The sequence below is a fragment of the Dysidea avara genome, chromosome 2 (assembly GCF_963678975.1).
Source record: "Dysidea avara chromosome 2, odDysAvar1.4, whole genome shotgun sequence".
NCBI classification, from domain to species: Eukaryota; Metazoa; Porifera; class Demospongiae; order Dictyoceratida; family Dysideidae; genus Dysidea; species Dysidea avara.
The window spans coordinates 12,653,840-12,666,779 of record NC_089273.1 but is presented as its reverse complement, the minus strand read 5'-3'; the positions used below and the strand labels follow the sequence as shown (position 1 = coordinate 12,666,779).

Here is a 12,940-nt window from a genome sequence, read left to right as displayed (position 1 = left end):
ACAATGGAGCATATCATCGTGAGTCAAATTATGAAGCACTTGGAGGACCACAATATTCTTTCAGACAACCAGTTTGGATTTAGATCAAAACATTCCTGTGAGACTCAACTACTCATTACTGTTAATGACATTGCAAAAGATATTGACAGGAACCTGCAAGTTGATGCTGCTATATTAGACTTTTCTAAAGCGTTCGACCGAGTAGCTCATTCTAGACTTCTCTACAAATTAAATTACTATGGTATAAGAGGAACTGTCTTACAGTGGCTAGAGTCCTTCCTTCATGGTCGTACCCAACAGGTTGTAGTAGAAGGCTCTAGATCTTCTACATGTCAAGTTACATCTGGTGTTCCACAAGGTTCCGTACTTGGTCCTGTGTTGTTCCTAATTTACATTAACGATATTGTAACAGACATCAAGAGTGAAATTAGATTATTCGCTGACGACATTCTACTCTTTAAAACTATAGCTACGCCCAACGATCACAGAATACTGCAAAATGACTTAGATTCCTTAACACAATGGGCTAGCAACTGGCTGATGGAATTTAACATTCCCAAATGCAATATTTTACAATTTACAACCCACCACAGTAAAAGCACTTTTACATATAAAATGTCTAATATTCCATTGAATATTGTATCAGAGCACACCTATCTTGGTATCCGCCTCCATCATACACTATCATGGGAACCTCATGTTAACTATATTTGTGGAAAGGCAAACCGTCTTCTTGGATTTCTGAAAAGGAATTTATATAATGCCCCAATACAAATCAAAGAACACTTATACAAACAATTATTGTTACCTTCTATTGAATACTGCTCAGCTATCTGGGATCCTTATCACCAAACAACAGTTAGCAAATTAGAAATGATCCAACACCGAGCTGCAAGATTTGTTCTTAATAAACCATGGCACAGATCCAGTCAACAACACAGTATTACAGATATGCTTAATTACCTTCAATGGCCAAGTTTAAAAAGTAGGAGAAGAAATGCTAGACTTATATTATTATTCAAGATTGTAAGAAACTTACTGGTGCTACCAAACCATTGTTTACCCCAGCCAACCCCTGTATCATATACTCGTGCCAATAATCCCCTCAAATTTGCACAGCTGCAATCCAGAATTGATTTATATAAGTATTCTTTTCTGCCAAGAACAATTATTGATTGGAATAACTTGAAAATTGACAACATCAACACAATTAACCTTGACACTTTTAAGAACATTATAGATAAGCTAAACAATTTGTGATTTGTAATGCACATTAGCGTGTTGCCCCTGGTGGGCTTTGCTAATTAATAATAAATAATAGCACTAGTTTTCACCTTAGCCCAACGTTTTTCAACTCGTAGGATGGCGAGGATAACAAAACGCTCTCCGTCTGAGTGGTTTTCATAGCGAATCCAAGTCATGCATCCTAATCACGTGAATTTTGATCGATCCCACAATCGATTTCAGCATCAACGTCTATATAAACACTGCCCAGTTGTATACCGGCTACATTCCGTATGTAGCCTGGCTAGCTGGGCTACGTACGAAATGTAGCCAACGTACCTCATTTTCCCTATAGTAGGGTCCTCAACGTGAAAAATGAAGTTGCAAGAAACAAATCCCCGACTATCGTAGTATGTTACCCTTAGTGCCCCATCACTAATACTACCCTTGGTTTGGAACTGCGTTCCCTTGTTGGAGAGACACACGGATTTTAATATCTCACGTGATTGATCTTTATTTCGTGCGCTCTAAAGAAGACGTCCAGAGCTCCCAAATTCTGAGTGTGATTTCAAGTATTGTTGGCCTACCAAACCATGCATAGAAGTGAGTAAAAATTTGCCAGTGTTTTCCACAAAGTCTAATTTTCTGCTGATTGGTCGAGAAAATTTTTCGTTCGAGGCGCTCTACCAGCCATGAGAAGAGAAGCCAATCCTCTTACATAAGATGGCAATGAAGTTGGATGTATAAATATTCTACACATCAAGTTTAAAAGAGCTGCGACCTTTCTAACCATCTGACTGGCAGAGATGAAATTTTCAGTGCAATGATCTTCGATGATTTTGGTGGGTTGCCTCCTTCCTACTGTTACAAACTGTCTTCCTAGGAGCTTTGAATCAGGAGAAGGTCCAGAAGAAGATCTGAGGTTTCTAAGAAGTGGTCAAATCCTTGACTTTTAAGTTAAAAGGTCATTGGAAACTACTACTCTAATAGAACATTCAGTATTTTATTAGAATAACTATATAGTCACTACATTTACCATCTGCTTTTGGTTGTGTCAATTGAACAGCTGCATAGATTGCTGGCAAGTGTGCATTTTATGGACATTTAAATCTTAATATCTTAACCTTGTGATATGCAAGCAATGCAGTGTCCAGGATGCTGGAGAGTATAATAGTATTTGAAATCCATTCATTTGCTATGAAGTAATCATTTTGTATCAGCTGGAGAACTCTATTGCAGGACCAGCTTGTAACCTCACATTTTACATACCTGGTTTTCTATATGAAAATTAACTATAATAATTAGCTATGTATCTTGTGCAACTGCCTAAATAAATAACAACTTAGTAATGCAATATAGCCATAATACCCTAATGCTGCTGTGTATATGTCCTATGAGTTTGTGAAATTATTGATTTATGACTAAGGTAGAGGAAAAGCTTCACAGTTTTATCTGTCAATGTGATCATTCTATTAGAGTAGTTTATCACTTTATAGGTGTAGTAGACCTACACTTTTTTACAGTGTCCTTTATGTTATGCACAGATAGGGCAGGGAATCACAAGGCCATGGTCCCCATGGCCAGTTTTGGTGGTCAATTCTTGTAGCAAAAGATCAATGTGCTCTTAATCATTCTAATAGAGCAATCACCAGTGTTAGTAGCTGCTTAATTTTTGAAGTGAAAATGGCCACCCAAAGTACTGTCTCAGATCTCTGGGGCATGCATCCACATGGAATCTGTGCCTGTATGGGCTAATTAAAGTGTAACCTTTTACATTCAATTACAATTAAGTGCTTGATATTTAATTAAGGATATGTGTGGTTGAATAATTCCTTGAACACATTAGTGCATACACCCTGTATATTATCCAAAGAATACATTTAACCTGCGTGTTGTATTGATTTCTGCTTGTCACAGGTTCATATGCATTGGACTGCTCTGTGTAACAACACCCATTCATAATAACAAACTTATCTTGAAAATACTCATCAATCTGCAGTGTTATCTGCTTTAATAAAGCCAAATTTCTTGTTTCCCTTACCATATCAATGATTTTTTGGTCCATTGATTGTTTGATTGTCGAGTGCAGCTGTAGAAGCCATCATCAAAGTTAATAAATGCATGGCTAGAGCAGACTAAAAAGTAACATTACAAATCATTTGGGGTATCAATTGCAGCTAACTAGTCTGTAAAGAAATAATTTGCTATAAGCTTGTGCAATGGTATTGATGGATGAAAAACTGATGATTGAGTTTATGTGACCTATGTAATTTATTTAAGCATATGGTCATGCTATCTGTAAACTACATGTGTGTAATGTAATAGACTAATCACACAACTTGTTCCTGAAGTGACCTAGTATGCGAGTAGGTTAATGTACAAGTATATATGGTATGCCTCACTATATAGCTTAATAGGATGTGGGTGCAGGAACTGGAATGCATCATCACAAGGTTAAAATATCAAGATTTAAATGTCCATAAAATGCACACTTGCCAGCAATCTATACAGCTGTTCAATTGACACAACCAAAAGCAGATAGTAAGTGTATAGTGACTACACGCCGGGCCCGGTTATTCTAATAAAATACTGAATGTTATATTAGAGTAGTAGTTTCCAATGACCTTTTAACTTTAAAAGTCAAGGATTTGACCACTTCTTAGAAACCTCAGATCTTCTGTTTCTTCCCTTGATTTAAAGCTCCTAGGAAGACAGTTTGTAACAGTAGGAAGGAGGCAACCCACGGCCAAAACTGATCATCGAAGATCATTGCACTGAAAATTTCATCTCTGCCAGCCAGATGGTTAGAAAGGTCGCAGCTCTTTTAAACTTGATGTGTAGAACATTTATGCATCTAACTTCATTATCATCTTATGTGATAGGATTGGCTTCTCTTCTCTTGGCTGGTAGAGCGCCTCAAATGAAAAATTTTCTCGACCCATCAGCAGAAAATTAGACTTTGTGGAAAACACTGGCAAATTTTTACTCACTTCTATGCATGGTTTGGTAGGCCAACAATACTTGAAATCACACTCGGAATCTGGGAGCTCTGGACGTCTTCTTTAGAGTGCACGAAATAAAGATCAATCACGTGAGATATTAAAATCCGTGTGTCTCTCCAACCAGGGAATGCAGTTCCAAACTAAGGGTGGTATTAGTGATGGGGCACTAACGGTAACATACTATGATAGTCGGGGATTTGTTTCTTGCAACTTCATTTTTCACGTTGCGGACCCTACCTATAGGCAACAAAATGTCATTAAAATGAAGTTGAGGAGAATGCAAACAAGTTGGGTTTTCACTCAGTGGGTCACAATTGCTTTGTTCCCTTGGTCTTGGTGTTTTAACTATTATTTATAAGCTACACGATAAAACATTTTGTTCAGTTTTTAATTTTAATTAGATGCAAATAGCTATACAGACAATTACATAGGAAATTCTTTGTCTTTATTCAACAACTGCTTTAGCAAAGGGAAAAATAAGTTAAAAAGAAATTCTCAAAATCAGCTTATGGCCAGTTTTGTGGTTTACGGTTACAAAAAGAAGTGATATCTAAACAAAAACAATAAATAAGGGTGTGACCTCCAAAAAGACCAGTGTGAAAAAGGTTGCATTGGTGGTCTAGAAAACTTGCTGACTGGTTTCCAACTCAAAGACATCAGGAGCAGGGTCCATTCTGAATATATAGCTGTTTTAACTAAGTAATGAATAAAATCACCCTAATAATATTAATTGTTTTACAGTTAAATGTTATCACTGTAAGTCCATAAAGAAAGATTTGATGCATCGTCGAAGAATTTCAAGTCACAATAGCTTAATCAATAATTATTTTTAGAGGTGTTTAACATGTTCAAGGCTTGGGAGAAGCAATTTTGTGCTGCAGAGGAACAGTTTACATAGTTTGATCGCTAGAAGTTACTATCTTTTAGCAATACACCTCATTTTAGACTTAGATTTTGCTTAATGCTTTAATTATTTTCAATTTTAAAAAGCTGACTGGTTTCCTGAAACCCCTTAGAACTGTATCTTAAAAGTTGTGAATCAAAACTGGCAGCCAAGAATACCTGTGATGGTAGGTAATTAACTGGAAAAAGTTTTAGTATGGTAATTTGGGTGAGATTCAGCACAAAATTCACCTGAATTGTCATATTTTTTTGCCATTATTCTTCCATCACAGCCATTTTTTGACCACCAATTTTGATTTCTTGTCCTTGCTTTTTGGGGTTTTTAAATAGTATCTTGGCTGCTTTGGTTTAAATATCACTTTTTATTATAATTGCAAACCATACAGCCAGCCATAACCTAACATTAGGACTTCCTTTTATTTAGACGTGCCTTTTGGCATACCGCAGTACGTACAATGCATGTATCATGGACTTACCTTTGTCCTCCTTTGTGTCCTATTTCTTTTTACTGACAGCTAAAGGTGTCGATTCGTGGTAGCACGATGCATGGCTTCCCTACAGTACGTTTGTTTAACGGGAATCATCCATATTTTCCGTGGTGACTGGACTGATTGCAGAGATGATTCTAACACTGTTCTTCGTTTGTAATGCTGTGTAATGGGCTGAACATAGCTGAAAGCGAAGCGTAATTGCCACTGCACTTATGAGGCAGTCATTGATAGTTGGGGGCACACAAATCGTCGTATTTTCGTTGAGACTGGATTGTTGCAGAGGCACTTCTTTTACTGTTTTTTGTCTGTAGCGCTGTGTAACGGGCTGAACATAGCTGAAATAAAAGCATGATGGTCACTGTACTTTCGAAGCAGATTGTGATAGCTGGAGCATGCGTTCAGAGGAAATATTAATACTGGCTCTATCCTTTCTTTTGATATGGTATTCATGAGTTCACCAGTCATAATAATGTTACAAAAATAGTAAACAAACAAGTTGAAGGAAAAATTAGAAATTTTAAGTTTGATTAGGGATCATAGAAAAAAATTAGGGAAACAAGGAAGGCTGCCTGCACCTCCAGATATACTAGTGAACATTTAATCTCTAATTCAGTCTTGGTCTTGGGTATAGACTGGTTAAATGTTCACTAGTATATCTGGAGGTGTAGGCAACCTTCCTTGTTTCCCTACTTTTTTATATGATCCCTAATTGAACTTAAAATTTCTAATTTTTCCTTTAACTTGTGTAGATAGACAAATTCACTTATCTGAACTGGTACACTGGTTTTCGGATAATGAAGGTCCCACTCTACAGTATATCGTATTACAGTTTTACTTACTTTTATATGTTACTTTTTGTTTGTAGCTGACAGTCAAGTTAAAGATGTTGATACCTTAAATAACCAGCCAGTCCTCATTAATATGACATGCATGACTGACAAAGTAAAGATTGATGAGAAACCTTATTCAGAAACTGAAAGCATTTCTAAAGAAATTAATGAGATAACAGTTGATCGACATGAATGCAGCAGTGTTATTGTTGAGCATAAAAGCTTGTATATAGTAAACAAGGATGATCACAAATCACAAGTTGACAAAGAACAAGAGAAATTGATATACTATCTCATTACCACAAGCAGTAAAGGCACTGTATCTGTATGTAAAACAGCAGGTTAGATTCACATTTGTTAGTAATGCCATGTATTGTAAATACTTTGCGTGGGAGGATCAAAATGCCAACTAGTGCTGTGTTTTTCATGCAGTACCAATTAACTACATAACTGTATTGTATGAGTCATACAATACAGTTATGCAGATATTTAGGAAAATACAGTACGCTTGGGTAAATACATTATTTAAGGATGTCACATAAACAATCCCACTTAAACAGCACAACAGAGCTTATGATAAGAATTCTCTGTTATCCTGTCACAATGTCCTGGAAAACCAGAATTGGCCGGACAATTGTCAAAATTGACTGGACATGTGAAAGATGAATGACCAATGTGTCCACTGTAGCATAGCAAATGAACATTATAGTGGAAAGATGTCACAGGGGGTTTAGAAAACCTGGACCAGACTGGACCGAGTCAACTCCTTCAAGTAAGCCAATTCACACAATAGCTATAACATACAATTCACACAATAGACCATGTGCGCGCCAAGGTGTGGAACTTTATTACACCATCAAAATAATGCATCCGCCATTTTTTGAGGGCAAAAACCGTACACATTCTATGCCTACGAAATTTTTTAATGCTATTACGGAGGAATTGCTCTAAAAGATAGAGTAGGGTTGGTATAAAGTAAGTTACAGGGTAAAAGCATATAACATACTTGCTGCATGGCGAGTTATTCCGCCTAGGGAAGGTTTTTGCAATAGAATGCTCGATACTTTTGCCCTCACTTTTCTCGTAAACTATCGTGAAACTTGAAGCCGTAGCAACTTTTTTCCGGTTTTTGCCAGACCACTCCTCGGCATGCACAAGGTCTATAGCTAGCTATAACATAGAGAGAGACCCATCATTACATGAGAAAATATGTACAGGAATGAAAAAGAAAGAAGCATGTGTAACCTCGGACTGCATGCGACCACAGAGTAGGCTGCCTAGAGCACTACTGTGGGCATGGCAAGGTACAAAAAGAGAAAAAAAAACACACACACAATTATACACATACAATTACAATGATAATTACAATATTAGCTAACTACGTATCTAGTTCGGACACCACTCTTTACATTGTCTCGCCATGAAAATCCTCTGAGAGGCAGAGATACTGGCAGAGGCTGCTTCATCTAACCAACTCCTGATTCCACTTTTTGATGTGTTTAACTCAGGAAGGATAAATCTAAACAAATTGACCAAGTTCTGGATAGAAGAGACTTGGTAATTCCCCAATACTGTTATCTCAATTGTTTCATAATAATTAGCGATGTTGAGGCGATCAAATTCAGCCAACAACTGAAGGTAATCAGTTTTGTTCTGTTTTCTAGATTGAGCCGACTGAATATGATGAATAGAGTCTAGCGGACATGTTAATTCCAACAGTGCAATGGATGAGCTCTAAGGGTTGTAAATTACAATATCAGGATGGTAGGGGGTAATAAAAAGACTTGCTGGAATCGTTGACTGGGGAGTGTTATCACTCTTCACCTTGTAGCCACTCTGCCAAGAACATAATTAGCTAGTTACGATGGCTCAGACTGCAACAGCGATCGCGCACGAAACTTCATCCACGATAAAACAACTTACGTAACTAAGCTATTAAAATACTTTCTACTACATTTCACTACACAATCGCTACAAAGCTACAAGCTCTTTCTGCTGTACGCAACTGTTACAAGGGGGTGTCACTCAGGCTCTTGCTATAGGTCGATCTGCGACCGCGATCAAACTCCAAGTCACCGGTCAAGGCCCCAAAATAGCTCTTACAGTGGGTCAAGGGTCAAGACAATGGGGAAGGTTCAAAACCCACAATCGAAAACTATACGTAGCTATTATCAAGTTTATGGCATTATACATAACTCACAAGAAGTAAGGATCTCCGAGAAGATGTTTTAAAGCTCCAACAGGCGTTTCACCATAATTATAATGATTTTTCTCTGGTAGCACGCACTAAGAAAATGTTATACTAAGTTACAAGCGCAAGTGCATATAGGAAAATAGAGAAATAAGTGGAGGTCAAAAGTTAGACAAGAAATGTCCAAGTCACAGGTCAAAGACGATAAATGCTGCAAGTCAAGGGTCAAGGTGAAATTTTCTCCGGTCAAGACTTTGACCACGGTCGCAAATCTACCTACAGCGTGAGCCGACGTGGCACCCCCTTGTGTTACACACACTAGCGACCGCCCGAATTTATTAGAATTGTGATATACAAAATGAAAGGAACTAAGATAACAGCAAACCATCGAACTTATGTAAAGGAATGGTCATGGATGACTGGCTAAACTAAGAAAGGTAAGCTAGTGCCCATGCAGGGTAGCTTTATAGAGATTTCTGGAGTAGTAAGGTTTTGTTCTATTTTAAAGCTTACCTTGACATGTAGCAAATACTCCATTATCATTCATCACCACCGAAATAAATTCAGAGGTTTGCTGTTATCTTAGTTCCTTTCACTTTGTATATTATGATTCTAATAAATTCGGGCGGTTACTAGTGTGTGTGTGTGTGTAACAATTAAGTGCAACAGAAAGAGCTTGTAGCTTTGTGGCGATTGTGTAGTGAAATGTAGTAGAAAGTATTTTAATAGCTTAGTTAGGTTTTATCGTGGATGAAGTTTCGTATGCAATCGCTGTTGCAATCTGAGTCATTGTAGCTAGCTAATTATATCTAATCCAAAACAGCCAAGCTGTAAAAAAAGAGTGCGGCCCTCAGAAAGGCTATGGTGAAAAAAGATGTGAAATCCAAGGTGGCGGCCAAGAAATGGCTGTGATAGTAGGTTAATGGTAAAAATTTTAATAACGACAATTCAGGTGAATTTTGTGCCAAGACCAAGCAGCACCAAATTCACCTGAATTGTTATTATTAAATTTTTTACCATTAACCTACCATCACAGCCATTTCTTGGCCGCCACCTTGGATTTCACATCTTTTTTCATCTTAGCCTTTCTGAGGGCCGCACTCTTTTTTACAGCTTGGCTGTTTTGGATTAGATTCCACTTCTTTTTGTATTTGTATACCCCAAAGCTGGCCTATGGCCGGCTTTAGGGCTTTTTAACCTATCATTTTTACTTTACCACAGGAAGAAGAAAAGATGAAGCAGGGTGATTTCTTTGTAGCTGAACTCTCTACAAGGTGATCCTTCTAGCTGATCTCTCTACCGGATGACTTGTTTGTAGCTGAACTCTCTACAAGGTAACTTCTTCTAGCTGATCTTTCTACAGGGTGATTTGTTTGTAGTTGAATTCTCTACAGGGCGATTTGTTTGCAGCTGAACTCTCGACATGGTAGTTTCTTTGTAGCTGAACTCTCTAGAATGTAATTCTTCTAGCTGAACTCTCTGCAGGGTGACTTGTTTCTAGCTGATCTCTCTACAGAGTGACTTCTTTCTAGCTGAACTCTTTACAGGTGATTTGTTTGCAGCTTAACTCTCTTACATGATGGTTTCTTTGTAACTGAACTCTCTACAAGGTAACTTCTTCTAGCTGATCTCTCTACAGGGCAATTTGGTTGTAGCTGAATTCTCTACAGGGTGATTTGCTTGCAGTTGAACTCTCTACATGATGATTTCTTGATAGCTGAACTCTCTATTAGGTACCTTCTTCTAGCTGATCTGACTACAGGGTGACTTGTTTGTAGCTGAACTCCCTACTGAATAACTTGCAATGTAATATAATTCTATATAATAGAGTAAATTATAAACGTAGCTGAATTCTCTATTAGGGTGACTGTTCTATTAGAGTAGAGTAAATTATCTATTCTCGGACACCATGTATACTCGGACACTCGTTCTCATAAACTGCTGGACGGAATCCTACGAAAATTGGTGTGGAGATACCTTGCATATAGCCCAACTATACCTCCAATTTTGAGCCAAAACTCTTGTTTGATTGTTGTGCTAGACCACATCAAAGTCGTTGCTCAAAATCATATATTCTCGGACAAAATTCAAGTATTGTCGGACACCGGTCAGTAATCCTACATCAAATACTTTAAAGATTTACCACCAACACCATCTGTTAGGGCTATTCATTAGCTATCAGCAGAGCCATATTTTATTTCTTTCTATCTCATTTGCAGGAAGCTGTGATCGGAAATGTGCGAGCATGTCACCACCTCTATTCTCGGACACGACCTATCAGCTGGTTCTCGTACACGGTTATATCAAATCGTACAAAAATTATTGTGGCATACTTTATACATAGCCTATCTGAACCTCCAAGTTTGAGCTAAAAAGCTTTTATGGTTAGCTAACTAGAGCGGATTAAAGTTTCCATGAGAAAATTAGTATTCTCATTTTTCTCGGATAATAGCCAATGCTTCCTACCCCAAATAATTTAGCCACTTCCTACCACCACCATCTGATATGGTGAAAAAAGATGTGAAATCCAAGGTGGCGGCCAAGAAATGGCTGTGATGGTAGGTTAATGGTAAAAATTTTAATAATGACAATTCAGGTAAATTTTGTGAAGCGGCACAAAAATTCACCTGAATTGTCGTTATTAAAATTTTTACCATTAACCTACCATCACAGCCATTTCTTGGCCGCCACCTTGGATTTCACATCTTTTTTCACCATAGCCTTTCTGAGGGCCGCACACTTTTTTTACAGCTTGGCTGTTTTGGATTAGATATTATAATTCTGAAGTTGTGTGTGTCCCAGGCATGAGTACCATGCAAAATCGACCAATCTCTTTTTTCTCTCTTCCCAATCAACTCCTTAACCAAAAGGTGCGGCCTTCAAAAGCCAGGGTGAGAAAGTTGGAAATGAAATCAAGGGTGGCGGCCACGAAATGGCTGCAATGATGTTAATTTTATTAATGCACAAAGCCAATATTAAAAGTAATTTTGCTATCATTAAATCATTGCAGCCATTAATTAAAATCTATCATCACTAACATCATTGTAGCCATTTCATGGCCGAAGCCATTATTAAAATTTATTACATTAAATTTGTACATTGTAGAATGTCTATAAACTGTCAGTACTGAATAACTCATCACTATCCTAGTAAGCAAACATGCAGCAAGACAGGCTGTAAAATAGGCTCATCTATTTACCTGATAATATATATATTGCAGTAACCTCCTGTTTTATCATGCACAGTTGTGAGATCAAAGGTGGTAGCCATGAAATGGCTGCAATGATGTCTCAACTGCAAATAGTTTGTAACCATAACAGGAGCCATATTATTTGATTTGAGGGTTAGGCATAAATCTTGCCAGCATTCATCATATGTGTGTTACCTGCTGTTTTTTGTATCACTGTGTAGTTTGTATTGTTTTTCAGTTGTTTGTTGTATTTTTGTAGTTCTTTTTGTGGCTGACACCTTGTACAGGCTTTGCCTTTTGTGTATGCCTTCCATTGTGGTAAATTGAGATAATAATAACTGAAATTACTATGTAACAGATTATATCATGTACAGTACATAGGTATTAGTAGAAGGTAATAGCACTAAGCATGCAATAGTGGGCTTAATGATAGCCAAATAACTATTGTGCTTATAGGTGGGTTATTGGTTGTAATATTTTGTCTACATGTATAGCCTTGCCTTATAAGGAAGATGAACCAACATACGGTACATTTAAGCAAACAAGCAATGTGAACCTCTGAAGTTGAAAGAATAATGTACATACAGTCCCCCCACAGATGATACGTAATAGTTATAATACACTCATGATGTTATAACTGATATGTAAACACAATGTACGAGGGCTTCAAGAATTGGAACTTACTACTGGCTTACTTATTTAAACGTAAAAAAAGAGTGCGGCCCTCAAAAACCTGGGTAAAAAAAAGTTGTGAAATCAAAGGTGGTGGCCAAGAAATGGCTGCAATGATGTTAATGCTAATAAATTTTAACAATGCACACAGCCATTATTAAATTTTTTTAGCATTAACATCATTGCAGCCATTTCTTGGCCGCCACCTTTGATTTCACAACTTTTTTCACCCAGGTTTTTGAGGGCTGCACTCTTTTTTAAAGTTTGGCTGTTTTTGAGTGGATTTCACTTCTTTTTGTATTTTCAAAAATCAAATCCTGCACCTTTTTACTGGGATATGATTTCCAGGCTGTTGTATCACAAGTTTTGCTAGCATAGCACTTATTATGATGATTATAATGATGATGATTGGTGCGAGTTGGTCATACTAGTCTGCT

At 37.4% G+C, this 12,940-nt stretch overlaps 1 protein-coding gene across 3 annotated transcripts in view; it reads left to right on the top strand.

Annotated features, from left to right (window-relative positions):
• Positions 1 to 12,940, top strand: part of LOC136246624 (uncharacterized) — an 82,055-nt gene that overhangs the window by 19,532 nt on the left and 49,583 nt on the right. For all 3 annotated transcript variants that reach the window (XM_066038155.1, XM_066038153.1, XM_066038154.1), the window contains exon 3: positions 6,486 to 6,791. In XM_066038155.1, the coding sequence (XP_065894227.1) occupies positions 6,486 to 6,791 (306 nt within the window). The remainder of the gene's footprint in view (positions 1 to 6,485; positions 6,792 to 12,940) is intronic.